Source organism: Crocodylus siamensis, chromosome 7 (genome assembly GCF_052110815.1).
Source record: "Crocodylus siamensis isolate JL-2025a chromosome 7, ASM5211081v1, whole genome shotgun sequence".
NCBI classification, from domain to species: domain Eukaryota; kingdom Metazoa; phylum Chordata; order Crocodylia; family Crocodylidae; genus Crocodylus; species Crocodylus siamensis.
The window spans coordinates 32,837,717-32,851,881 of NC_143401.1; the positions used below are offsets into that span (position 1 = coordinate 32,837,717).

General features: G+C 46.4%; 1 protein-coding gene across 11 annotated transcripts in view; it reads left to right on the forward strand.

Moving 5' to 3' along the window:
• Positions 1-14,165, forward strand: part of ZMIZ1 (zinc finger MIZ-type containing 1) — a 519,894-nt gene that overhangs the window by 296,830 nt on the left and 208,899 nt on the right. For all 11 annotated transcript variants that reach the window (XM_090058559.1, XM_090058560.1, XM_090058558.1 and 8 more), the window contains one exon: positions 5,222-5,332. In XM_090058559.1, the coding sequence (XP_089914685.1) occupies positions 5,273-5,332 (60 nt within the window). In that variant the 5' untranslated portion in view covers positions 5,222-5,272. The remainder of the gene's footprint in view (positions 1-5,221; positions 5,333-14,165) is intronic.

The following is a 14,165-nucleotide window of genomic DNA, read 5'->3' on the forward strand; positions in this document are numbered from 1 at the left end:
TGCCTAAAAGTTTGTCTAACTTCTCACTCAGCTAGACAGTTGGTCCAATAAAAGATGTCCCAAAAAATCCTGCTGGGTTTGTGGTTGTAGCCATGTTGGTAGTACCTAGGTCATTACTCAGCATGTTTAAATTCTCTGTGCAATTTCAGATATATATGGTATTCTTTGCTTCCCATCCTAAACAATTAAATGTTACTAGGGGCAAAGAAACAGCTTCCATGTTATTCCCAGACAACAAGAATTTGTGCTATAAGCTGGGACCCCATTAGTTGGAAGCAACTGAAAAGAAGAAAGACCTGACTATGCTAATTGATCACTAAATGATTATGAGATGCCAATGTAATATGGACATGAAAAAGAAAACAGAACCTAGGAATTATCAGTTGATGTATTTCCAGTAGTGATGGGTTGCATCAATACTGTTGTAGAAAGCAGCAATGAGACTTCCTCTGGAATGCTGTATACAACTAGTCACTCATGTTCAAGGAAGATAGATTCGAACTGGAATAATTTCAAAAAGGGCCAATAAGATGATCAGGGGAATGGAGAATCTGTTTGTGAGAGGAAAATAAAAAAGAACTTGGTTTGTTTTGTTTAACAGAATGAAAGCTGAGTAGGAATATGGTTGCTGTCTATAAACATGTTGTGGGGGTAAATGCCAGAGAGGGTGAACACAGCTGTTTGTGCTCAAAGATAATACTGACATAAAATGGCCATGAGTACATTTAAGTCAGATATTAAAGGAAGGTTTGTAACTAGCAGAGGAATGAGTTCCAGGAACAATCTTCCAATAGGCATAGTAGGGAATAAAACATAACATAAATGGACCACTTGAACCACTGATGATGGGGGAATGGATTCACTGACCAAGAAGTGTCTTCTTGGATGGGTGATTTCTGCATGCACAGCCCTGCTCTTCCACAAAAAAAAAAGGTTTTGACAAATCTGCAGCTCTTGGATAAAAAATAGTTTTAGACGAATAGAATAGTTCAGGTAGCAGCCATCAATCTCTATTTGCATTTGTGGTTAACTGGAAGCTAGGTAATTGGGGCAGTATTATACAGAGTTTCTAAATCAGTTTGTAAAATTCTTTGCAATCTACATGAAGGCAAGTCATTATTATTATCTCTATAGAATCCCCCTGCAGCCTCCCAGCCCAACAATATACTTCCAGCAGCACCACAGGAGTTCCCTGATGTTATTAGCTGACAGCTTCAGTGCCTGGTACATCCAGCTTTACACAAGAATCACGTTTTCTGGAAGTATTGAATACGTCTTTGCATCTGTTGCCTGGAATAGACATTCTTTTCACATTGGCTTCCAATCTGTATGTGTGGCTTTATGGCAGTGAAAGTGTTAATTAAATCATGCCAAAGAAGGAAATGGTTCTCTCTTCCAAAATCAATTTAAGATGCAGCATTTTGTTTATTGACTACATAAGTAAAATTCTTCTGACTCCTTTAGAAGAAAAATGAAGCCTCTGGGTTTCAAATTTCCTTAGTTATAACAAAAAAAATTAAATGTGTGCATGGGTTTTAATGTGCTTTCTTCCATCTGTCCTAATGATCAATTAAAATGCAGATAATGTATTCTGGCTTTTAAGATGGATCGTTGCTGAAGTGGTGTCATGACTGGGCTAGCTTATCTCATGATAAATACTTCTGCTGTCCACGGATAGATTAAACTTCATGGCTACTGAGGTTGTTTTGTGGGGTCATGTAGACAGATAAGAATGGATTACTTGCTTTTAATAAAATGTATCAGTATGCATGTTCTAAAAGGTCCTTGGACAGTGTTCGTCTTTGAGAAGGTGGCACTGGCATAGTCTAATAATGATATTTGTTTATGGAAATTGGCTTTACTATTTCATGAGTATTGTAATTTATTGACAAAAGTGCTTTATTGAACCTTCTTGTGTCTAGAGTGTGGGGATGAGAAGTTTGAGCTGCTGTTATAAGACCTCATTTAGCTGTCTAGCAGAAAAGATTTCTTTCCTTGAGTCTAATCCGGCAGGAGCCATGAGAGAGCATTATCAGTTAGGTACAGAAATCTCAGACGGCTCGGGTGCGTGGGACACACACAGACCCCATGGTCTGGAATCTATCGTGCTGTGACAGTGATGCATTCAGTGCTTCCATCAAGGGAAAAACCATTCCCTTCCTGGGGGCAGGGCATTGACAGTACAGGCTTTTAGAGGTCCTCTAATTGAAGAGCTTTAGAGTGATGTGAGGTGGGAGTGGTAAAGGGTCAGCTTCTCTAACAAAACAAGCATCTGAAACATTTTTCTCTGTTTTTCATGTGTGTGGGGAGTGAGAAGCAGTTCTATCAGGGACAGCTCTCTGATCAACAGAGCTGACTGCTAGTTGCAATGGGAAAGAAAGTTGGATATACAAGAGCAGATATTGGTGTACATGCTTGAGATCCTGTTATGCCAGTATGGAGTTAGTACTTGGTACTAGAACCAATAAGCTATGTGAGAATGTGCCTGGCTGAATCTGTCTCCACTCTCCATTCTTATGTATGAGAATGTGTCTTCTTATAGTAATATAATGGTTCCAGCCTTGCAAGGACAGAAGAATCCATCAGCGGAGGTTTTGCGTTGCAGTGTGTAAATCCCATGGCTCCAGTTCCACTGCAAATACAAGGAAAGTGAATGAAAGGAAAAATGGAGAAGAGCAGGGTTCCCCACCCTATCCCCAGGAAAACAGTTCTAGAAACAAAAGACTTTAAATGCGTGATAAATAGCTGAAATTTGACACAATTCTTTAACAAATTGAGTGTATACTAGCTGATAATGTGAAATATGGACAGAAATTGCTGATTGTAATCCAGGATTCTGTATTTCTGGGCAACTATTCTGCCAATACAATAAAAAAGGTAAATTAGGTCAAAAGGAAATCTGTTAAACTTAATCTACAGCTAGTGCATAAGGGCTACATGGCTTGTTTGTTTACCTGTGTTTGCATTGCATTCCTGTGGCCTTAAACGGAAACTTCTTTGGGGCCACAGTGGTTTAAAGGCTTGAATGTAAACCTGACTGGGTATTTGTTCTTGGCTCTGAAATAATTAGGGCCATGAGTGACACTCCCAGCTACAGCTAGGAATTCACAGTGAGATGTACTTGCTAATCTTGTCCCTTCTGTGTCTCTACTTTGGTCTCCAATTTTAATTCTTTACTTCTATTTTTACCACCACTGAAAATTAATTCTGTGCTGATGTTAGTATAGCAAGTGCTTGTCCCAGGGACGGTCATGATGCTGCCTCGTGGCTGCTCAGCCCTTTGCAACCTGGCTCCCCTTGGGGCCCTCTCCCCTTTACTTGCCCACCACGCCTTGATGATGGTAGCTTGTTATAAAAGGGAGGCTGCCCTAGGGCTTCCCAAACCTGGTCTTACTCTTAGTACCACAGGTGCTCATGGTCATAGCCTTGGGGGCTAGTTTTGTGTGCTCCATCCTCCCCAGTACCCACTCCCATGCCTTGCAGGTGATCTGCTAACATCGCACTCTGCCCTCCAGGAGGTCCCAGGTGCTGGAGCTTCCCTTGATGCACCATAGTCCCTATAGGCACCAGAACTTCTCCCAGCACCTAGTCCTTCCTGGGCTCACGCTCGCTTTCTCTATGGGCCTCAGACCTATCTCGTCCAAGGCCTGCTTTGACCCCGCACCCTACCCCACAACAGCTGTCTCCTTCTGGGCCTCAGGCCCGCTGTTCTTCTGGCCCCTCTTCCTCTCTTTCACTGGGCCAGATGCCTCCTCCTCTATGCCTCCCCTTCAGTCCCTTCCACAACCACTAGGCATCACCCGTCCTCTCAGGCTATTGCCTCTGTCCCCAGGCCTAGCTGTTCCAAAGCCTGCCTCGTCTATCTCGGGCACTGCTCTGTTCAGTAGCTGGGCTCCAGGCACCCGAGCCCTCTACTCTCTGCCACTTCTCTCCAAACTGTGGGCTCACTCGCTCCTGTTCCCAGGCCTATCTCTTCCAAGACCTGACGTGTCCATGGCCTCAATGCTGCATACCCCAGCTCTGCTGCCAGAAGCTCCTCTCCTTGTGGCTCATGGGGCTAGATTACCTGACCAGCTCAGGCCCTGGGCTTATGTGACTTAAGCCTGGCCCCCCTCTGGTCAAGTGAGTCTCTGATTAGCCCTCCTCACCGTCAGTCCCCCCACTCCACCTGTCTTCTAGCTATGTTATGTACCAAGTGGCATCCGTAAACATAATTTGGCATGAGTGTGGGTGGCAAGATAGGGAAGGGTCAGAGGTCCTCAGTTTTTTCTTTACTACATCATCATAATTCCTCCATGTTGCTTCTCAGCTGTTGGTTTTGTACTGCTGCACTGACATGAATTGAATCATATCACATGCAGGCAAGATGATGATGGCACTCATTTTCCAGATGTGGACAGTGAGGTTCATAGAGTTTGTGAAGATTGCACAGCAAGACAGTGGTAGAGCTGGGAATGAAAAATGAGAGTCCAGGAGTTTCCAAAAGACTGATTTGAGGTGCTGAAGTAGGGACACCCAGAAGAGCCCAGAAATTCAGAAGGTGGATGCTGCTCAGCACTTTGACCTGAATATGAGGCCTCAGTCTCATAGCACTGTATCCCAGTACTGGGCTTATTACTAGCATAATTCCTTCTAGAACCATTTTCCAATGATCCAGTTTAATACCAAGGTTATCTTATCTTGTAATATTAAAGTACTCTGATTCAAAGCATATCTGAGCAACATTTTGGACAAATTCCTCTAAATTGACAATTCATAATCCCAAATCCATGTTTCCTGGCCATGTAATGTGGTATACAAGTTATGTAATACTTGTAATACTGTGGAGAAGTATTTTCTCCTTTAGGAAAATTAAAAGAGTAATACAATTTAGACTTTTGTTTGTATAGCAGTGTGTTCAAGAGTTTTTTGGACATTGTCTGCTTCATTTTTGCACCATTTGGTATAGCAATTCTTTGTTACTGGTTTCACAAAAGTTCCCAGTGGAGTTTGCTGTACCTGGTGAGGTATCATCATGTGACTTTAATGTCCTTGTTGCATTTAAAATACAGATTCTCTGCCTATGAATACCATGTCCCCGCCCTCTGCTTATATTCCTCCATTCCACAAAATAAGTTTACCTAAACTTCTGCTACATGTTATATTAATGGTCTTTACAGTAGAATTGGATAAAGAGTATAGACTTTATTCAGTGATCTTTACTGTTCTTTTTATCTTTCAGATTGAGGGATTTTAATGGCTTTCAGGTAGAAGCCAAGTGGAGACAATCAAAATGAATTCTATGGACAGGCACATACAGCAGACCAATGACCGGCTGCAGTGTATAAAACAGGTAAGCTGAACCTGGAGACCATGACTAGCTATAGTTTTAATTGCCACTGCAATTGTAAGCTGCGCTGTTCAGGTCATTTAGTTGCTTTTGTGGTGAATGTTTTTGTCTTTTTTTTCTGAGGGTCTGGGAGACATTCCAGTCTGGATGAATGGACAATGTCTCCTGCAAGAGTTGCTCTATAAAACTCAGGACATAACTTTTGGAACTCATCATCCCTGAGAGTCTTAAGCTTGCATTAATCGGTGTTCTCTTGAGAAGCTAAATCAGTGACCCCCTTCATACCCTCCCTTCCCCCCCAAACCTCTCCCCCCCCCCCCAACAACAAGCAAACTAGGAATGAATTTATTTTTTGTAGAGGTTATTTTTATCTGCTTGTTCATGTTCTGTCTGTTTTATGGGGGATTGTGTTTTTCTAGAAGATTTTTTTCAAGCAAATAGATTATTTTAAAGTACTATAGAAGGATGTTTTTGGTCTGGAAGTTTGTGTTCATTTGTTAATCACTGGCACGGTGAGCTGAAAATACCTGCTCTTTGGGACATACGTTAAAGTCTTAAAAGTTATGACGAAATCGGCTCATTTTCTCCCCTGTTTACTTTTTGAGAACAGAGACTGGGTCAAAAGAGACTAGTTCCTGGTGTTGGGAATGAAAGTTCACCTCTGAACTGCTCATCTGAATCTAGTCTGGGTCAGTCATGACTGAAAGTTTTTGTGTATCACGTGTTAGAAATTTTGGGACCCGAGGCTGACTCCTTGGGCATGTCCACACCTGCAAGCACTTGTACTTGTAGCAGCTCAAATAGAAGCAGTGCCAGTTTGAGCCTGGGGCTTTTTGCCTCAGCGCATGTGCCCGGACATGCACTTTGGTGGGGGTCAAATTGTGCCACTTGAGGCAAAATAACCCTGCCTGCCTCCTCCCGGATCTGCAGCCAGGGGGAGCTAGAGCCTGGGGGTAGCACCTTTGCTGGCCCCAGCAATATAAAAGCTGCCCTGTCAAGTAGCTCAGGGTTACTTGCCCTCAGGAGCTTCTGGGGACCAGTCAATTGGTATCTGGGGACACTAGCCCTTGTGCTAGCTAGACTGCTGAAGCAGCCTGGAGAGTTCCCTGCACCCTCTACCCACTGCAGCAGTCTGGCAGTGGGGGCTGCTGCTTGGCTATAACCTGCTGTGCACCTGCAGCAGCATGTGACCCCAAGGCTGAACATCTGCCAGGCATTGATGGAGACTGCACAGAGGGTCACAGCAACTGGGACCTGGGCTCTGTGCCAGGTAAGTTGGGGGTAGGGGGAGCCAGAGGAGCAGGGGTGCTACTGAGGGTACAGGGGACCATGTGAGGGGCAGCTCGGGAGGAGTGGGTCCACCAGCTGCCCCCCTCCCCCACATGGCTCCAGCACCCCCCTGCTCGCCTTCCTGGGTGCAGCCCCCTACCCATCTCCCTGCTCAGCTCCAGCCCCACTGCTCAGTCTGCATCCAGCTCCAGCCCCGCCACTCACCTCCCTGCTTGACTACTGACTCCTTGCTCAGCCCGTGCCTGGCCCCATCCCCCCTGCTCAGCCCACATCTCGGTACAGCTCCTTGCTCACCTCCACACTTGGCTGCAGCCTCCTCACTCAGCTCCAGCCCCCCTGGTTGGCCCGCAGCTTGCTGTGGCCTGCTCACATGCTCCCTACCTGGCTGCAACCTGCTCATGTGCTTCCCACCCAGCTGCATGCCCCCCTGCTCGCTTCCCACCCAACTGCAGCCCTCCCTCATGCTCCCCACCCAGCTGTAGCCTCCTCGCTCACCCCCTGCCCGGCTTCAACTCCCCTGCCCCTGCAGCTTACCAGCAACAGCAGCCGTTCTCTTGGCCTCATGGCCCAGTGCCTCTGCCTGGCAGGGGGCAGCACAGCTCATCCCTAGCCACCAGGTATCCTCATGGCCCCTGCCACAGCATGCTGCTGCAGCCCAGCTTCGCGCAATACAGGGCTGTGTGCTTTTGGGCTGCTCTGGCCTGTCACCCAGGGCTGTGCGTTGCTTGCGGGACCACCAGCTACACTAGCCCAGGTCCTGCATGCATGATCCCTGTGCTGTACAACTGGGCATCTTCAGTGCATGCAGGACCCGGGTCGGTGTGGCCAACGGTCCCCACAAGTGGTGCTTAGCCTTGGGTGACAGCCTGGAGCTGCCCGAAAGCACATGGCCCCATGCTGTGCCAAGCTACAATGTGCTGCTGCAGCCCAGCAGAGGCCACACAGATACCTGGCAACTGCAGCCAAGTGACGCTGCCTCCCCCGCCGTGCAGGGGGCCTGAGCTACGAAGCCAAGAGCACAGCTGCTGTTACTGGTAAGCTGCCGGAGGGCTGCAGCCAGGCAGGAGGTGTGCAGGGGGGTTGCAGACTGGCAGGGAGCACTCAGGGGTGGGGGCTGCACCTGGGTGGGGAGTGCGTGGGGGGCCGCAGCCAGGTGGGGGGGAAGCGAGCAGGCCACAGCCAACCCCAGGCTGAGCGGGGAGCTGTAGCCGAGCAGGGAGGTGAGCAGGGGGCTGCACCCCGCCACAGGGCAAGGCGGGGGGCTGCAGCCATGCAGGGGGGTGGCCAGCAGACCCACTCTCCTGAGCTGCCTGCCCATGGTCCACCACACCCTCATTAGTCTCCCTCACTCCTCCAGTTCTCCCCACCCCCTACTAACCTGTCATGGAGCTCAGGTCCTGGTCACTGCAGGTAGTGTGCTTCAGCACCTGGGAAAAGGCCAACCACAGAGACAGTCATGCAGGCTACCAGAGCATCTTTGTGGAGGACCGAAAGGCTTTGAGACGGTCTGAGACGCACGTGTGTGGATGCGCTTCTTGAGGGCAAATACCTAGATCACAGAAACTGCAGTCTTATATGACACTAATTGGCCTCAATTTGTCAGTCCCTGCAGAGAGGCCAAGAACTGAAGGAGTACACAGAACAAACTTTACCTTGTTTTTTGAGTCTTAAAAGCAGACCTTTAGATCGGGTTGAGACAAATTTGTGGGCCTGAACAAAGGATTTTGTTCTGTACCTATTCCAGAGATAAATGAAGAATGTTTTTTTTCCAGAGCTGCCAACGGTTCGTATGCACAGAACTGATTTATTTTTATAATAATCTAAAGGAAAATTAAATTAAGTCTTTTCCAAGGACTCAGAGAACAGTTTTTGGCTCTGAAGTAGATATTCTGTCAGTTAAACCACTTGTACCACACCCAAACACTTCTGCTTTGATTTGGTTACATTACTTTTGTTTCTATAAAACAATTTAGTGACCAGGAAGAGGAGAAAGGAAGGAAGAAGGGCCAGCCTTCCTGGGATATTCCCATTTCTGTTTTCAATGGATGTCACCTGGAAGACAAGTGAAAGCCATTCAGCGTTTTCATTGCTGTAGGTTACCGCACATGAACACAATTATTTTGTAGACAAAGGAAGGAAAAGTGGCCACCCTGAAAGAGCAGCCTCCTGCTGTGGAATAGATGTGGGCTGACAGCCCTTCACTTCTTGCAGAGGTAGGAGTAGGTGAATTCTGCCTGTCTAAATTTGAACTCTGTTGCTTATTTACTTTCACCCACTAACAACTGTAGTCAGGCAAGCTAGCAGCTGCACGCAGAGCATGTACACAGAGTTATAGCTGTTCAGCTGAAGCTGCTGTGCTTTGGGTTTTGTTTATGATGAGTAATATTTTTTCCTTGAAGAAGCTAGCCTGCAAATAGCTCCCTTCGTTTTTCACAGGTTTAGTAATGGCAATTTTAAAACCTTGTGCAACCTTTTATTATAGTGAAAAGAGATTACGTAAACTGGCTCTACCGTACTGGCTCAGTGCTGAGAATTTCTTGCCATCATGAAAAAATGCGTGAACCTCCATGCAAGTCTTGCTTTAAAAACACTAGCTGGGTTTACTGTTAGTTTGGGACAGATCCTCAGCTGATGATGAGCAGATCAGCAGATTTCCTTTAATGGACCTGAGCCATTTGAAAGCTGAGGATCGGACCCACATACCTTTTGTGCTGCCATCCCCAGTGTACATGCATTGTTCATTAGCAATCATTGCAGTGTCAGACATTCACCACCTCTCTTGTTTACTCCACTTTCTCCCTAGCCAATAAGCAAAAAAAAGTAATGTTGTCCTTGTTTTAAAAAAGGTGTGTGCTTTGCAAGACCCTTTTGAGCTCAGAAATAGGGAAGATGTTGCGAAGAAAGGCAGATGAGGCGGATTCAGAAATTATTCCCTGGCATTCAGTATCTACATATTTTATAACCTTGCTGGCAGCTAGTGGCCCATGCAGCCAGTCTGAGAGCTGTCTGGTGCACTCTCTGCCCCTCACCCCAACCCCTGAGAAATGCTATAAATGGTATTCTGTGTGCCTTTTGAACTGGATCAAGTTTCAACAGAGGGTCAGCACAGGTTTCTTTTTCCCCAGCTCTCTCTGTTTCTGGGACACTCACAATATCCTTTCTAGTTGATCTCTGACTCCTGGTTCAGAATTAAAGTTTTTGTTTTATCTTTTCTGTTTTTTTCTGTTTGTGTTTTTTGTAACAAAAGAAAATCTGTATATTGATTAACTAACAGGGAAATGAGGTGTATGAATTCAAAATATAGTTTCAGAAGAAATTAAAAAACAGAAGATATAGAAATACTGTATATTAGCTCTTTAAAAAAATAACCGGCCTCTGTAAAAAAACACAGTAACAGCTTGTGTGGTCTTTCTGGAGCTCTGATTACTACAATATTCGTGGGAGTATGTGCTCTACAACCAACAGTACAGTTTTTTCAGTGTTCAGTGGGGAAAAAAAACAATAAGCAATATCCTTCCTTGACACATGCAATTAATTAATGACAACACAAAGGAGAGTTATAGGTGGACTGATGGCAGACTAAAATGTTGAGGTATGAAGGCTTTTTTTTCCCTTTCCTTTAGGTATGGTAAAATGTCTGAATTTCAGGCTCATCAATGGTGCTGACCCAATAGCCCCTACAAACTGAAGTGCTCTGTTTAACCTTGGGTCTTTTACAGCACAGGAAATGTATCTTAGCCCTGGCTGGAAGGCCCATGCAGAGCTGAAATGATAATTTAATTTCCATGCTGTATTCAATCTATTTCTGGGAGTGCTTGTGAATGATGAAAACTCTGGCATCTTTTATAAGGTGAATATTTACCAACAAAGGGAATTGGCTCTTCTCTTCTAAGCAGTCAAGTATCTATTCAGAGCGGAAACTTCCAGGAACTTAGAATCAGGATTTGGTTTGAACTAGCCCCTAGGCAGAAAATAAAAAGACTGCATATACTTCAGGCTGTTTCCTTAGCAGTCCTGCCAACTCCATTGTAATATGTATGTGTGTTTTTTAACTCATAATACACTTACAGTACTTCAGCCAATTAAATGATGACTTCAGTCAAATATGTTTTGTTCATTTTGCAAAACTGTCGGACTGATGATCACTCACAGCTTTAAAAATCTAGATGTAAAAAGTTAGAGGTGCTCTATTATAAGGACTCCATGATTTGGTAGCCTGTTTGAACTGACCCTGTGTATAAAGGTTTTATACATCTTCTGCCATGTGAAAAGGTCAGAAAATCCTTGTTTATAAAAATTGCAAATAAACTGCCCCCTGACATCTTGATCCAGTAGTAACGATTGTCTGCCTGATGCATGTTAAAGTTATACTGAAATAGCTATGTTTAATTCCAATAGCAGGTTAAAGGAAGTAGCTACATGGTCCCTGGTATCAGGGGTATTTTGCTGTGGTGGGAATGGAGAATGGTGTTTTCACTGCACCAGGGTGCATTGAGCAATACCTCATCAAGCAATGCTGTATCACTCAATGACCCTGACTTAATGGGAGGAAGCACACATCACATTGCTGATTTCTAGAAGTAGATTAGCATTTCTCCCCTCTTTTCCTTCAAGAAAGAGCTTGTTGAATTGCTACAGTTTGAATGCTGTATAGTGCCTAGCCAGCCATTCAGCAGATGCATGCTGAAGGTTCTAATTGCTGTGTATTTTTGTTGATTTTTTTTCTTTTTCAGATTGGAAACTAACCTTGGAAACAGAGTCTCTTTTTTTCCCTTTCGTGCTTGTTTTCTTTTTAATAATTTGTAATTCAGTGGAAAATGGGATTTTTCACATATTTACAGAACTTGCATTAGTGCAAAACCCTGATTATTTTTTTGTTTGGTTAAAAACCATATCACTAGATGTTCAGAAGTCATAAAATGATTCTGGACCTGTGTTTCTACTAGTATTTGATACACAGTGGTATGAATTGATGGAGCAAAGATCCCTGACATAGCCCCTGCTCCCAGCGCTGCCACACCTGTATCAGCACTGGGAGCGGGAACTCTGCACTGCTGCCACTTGCCCGCTGGCATGGGATGTGGGCATGGCAGCAGTGGGAGTGGGGACTACGTCCTGCTACTGCTTGCCTAGCCAGCACATGGGAGGGGCGCAGGGAGGGGGTGATGCAGGCACAGCAGCACTGGGAGTGGGGGCTATGATTTGCTGCTGCTTGCCCCTTTCCACCCAGAGCTAGCTGTGCCTGCATCCCCCCTTCCCCCTCCTCCCTGCCCCCAGCTGGGCAAGTGGCAGCAGGACAGAGCCCCTGCTTCAAGTGTTGCCACGCTTGCATCCCATGCCCCCTACCCTTCCACTGCCCCAGCTGGACAGCTTGTCTCAGCCCCAGCCCCAATCCCTTCCTCCCCCACATCCCTTCCCTCCTTCCTCCCCCAACCCCAACAGACTTACCAGCTGGAGGCAGCTGTGTCAGCTGCCTATTTAGTCTATGGCCGAATCACCAATGCCTTTTCCAAATCAATTCAAATCAGTTTAGAGCTTTTAATTGGTCTCCCAATTCAATTCAGATTCGGAGATTTGGTCCCCAAATCAGGCTGAATCTCATCCGAATCCCCCTGAGCTCCTTACCACCTGTTTACTCCTGATAGGAGGGGAATCATTATCATTTGCTCACTTGTGGTGAACAAAGCTTCACACAGCCCTAGTGTACATTATATGTAAAAGAGCTTTATCTTTTATATTATATACGTAGATATATATAGAGATGGAGATCTATATATAAAGATAGATAGACAGATAGATCTCCAGAGGGTCAAAACTTGTGTTACTGATTTAATGTTTTACTAGAAGTATTGGGGTAGCTGCAGTTCTTCCATTTTTTCCCTTTGAGACTTGTACAGCTACAAATCCTTTGTCAACTTCCTGGCTCAGTTTATTGGAACATCCTGCTTCTGTGGTTAAGTATGTTTAGGAATAGCTTTGCCAGCAACAGACCTGTGGCTCCTGGCTTCTGAAGCACATTTATAGAGTTGCCGATCAATATTCCTGCTACATTAGATCTTTCGTCTTGGAGGATCCTCCATCTCCCAGCCCAATGGACCAGATCAGGCCCAAGTCTCATGGCCCCAAGTGCCATGTCACACCTGTGCCCATGGCCCCCCCATGGCAAATCAAGCCCCAGTCCCACATGCCAGATCATGCCCAGCCCCGGCCCCACACACTGGATCAGGGCCCAACCCCCCCAATCCAGATTCATCCTTGGCTCAAGCCCCATGTATCAGATTGAGTCCCAGCTCTGCATACAGGGCCATGTCATCTGGCCCAAAGGGCTTGGCAGTGGGGGAGAGTGGCAATGTTACTTGCCACTGGTCCCCTGCTCACAAATTTCTGGATCCATGGGGAGCCCTGTGGGCCAGGTGACATTGCTTCAGAGATGAGATGTGGCTCATGGGCTGGAATTTGAGGACAATGACTTGAGGTAACCATTTCCTCTGGCCTTATGCTAAAAAAGGTATGTTTGTAAATAATTTGACAATACTAGAAACATACGCAGGGAATTCTTTCATTAGCAGTAGAACTGCTCTCTGGAGTGTCTCTGGAAGGACGTGGGCAGTGGGGTTCCGCAGGGCTCGGTCCTCGGGCCCGCACTGTTCAACATCTTCATCAGTGACTTGGATGAGGGGGTAGAAAGCACCCTGTTCAAGTTTGCTGATGACACTAAGATGTGGGGGGATGTGGGTGCACTAGAAGGGTGCAATAGGCTACAAGCTGACCTTGACAGGTTGCAACGGTGGGCGGATGAGAATAGGATGGGGTTTAACACTGATAAGTGCAAGGTGTTGCACATGGGGAGGAAGAACCGGCACCACACTTACAGGTTGGGGAACTCCCCTCTTGCCAGCACGGAGACGGAAAAGGATCTTGGAGTCGTCATTGACTCCACGATGAACATGGGCCGGCAGTGTGGGGAGGCAGTCAAGAAGGCCAACCATACCCTGTCATGCATCCACAGATGCATCTCGAGCAGGTCCAGGGAGGTGATCCTCCCCCTCTATGCGGCACTGGTCAGGCCGCAGCTGGAGTACTGCGTCCAGTTCTGGGCGCCACACTTCAAGACGGACGTGGATGATATGGAAAGAGTCCAGAGGAGGGCCACTCATATGATCAGGGGTCAGCAGGGCAGGCCTTATGAGGAGAGGCTACGGGACCTGAACCTGTTTAGCCTCCACAAGAGAAGGTTAAGGGGGGACCTTGTGGCCTGCTACAAACTGGTCAGGGGGGATCAGCAGGTATTGGGGGAGTCCCTGTTCCCCCGTGCGCTGCCAGGAGTGACCAGGAATAACGGTCACAAGCTGGCGGAGGGTAGGTTTAGATTAGATATTAGGAGGCGCTACTTCACAGTCAGGGCGGCTAGGCCTGGAACCGGCTTCCAGGGGAAGTGGTGCAGGCTCCTAGCCTGGGGATTTTTAAAAGGAAGTTAGATGAGCAACTTGCCGGGGTCATCTGACCCCGGTGCTCTTTCCTGCCAAGGCAGGGGGTCGGACTAGAT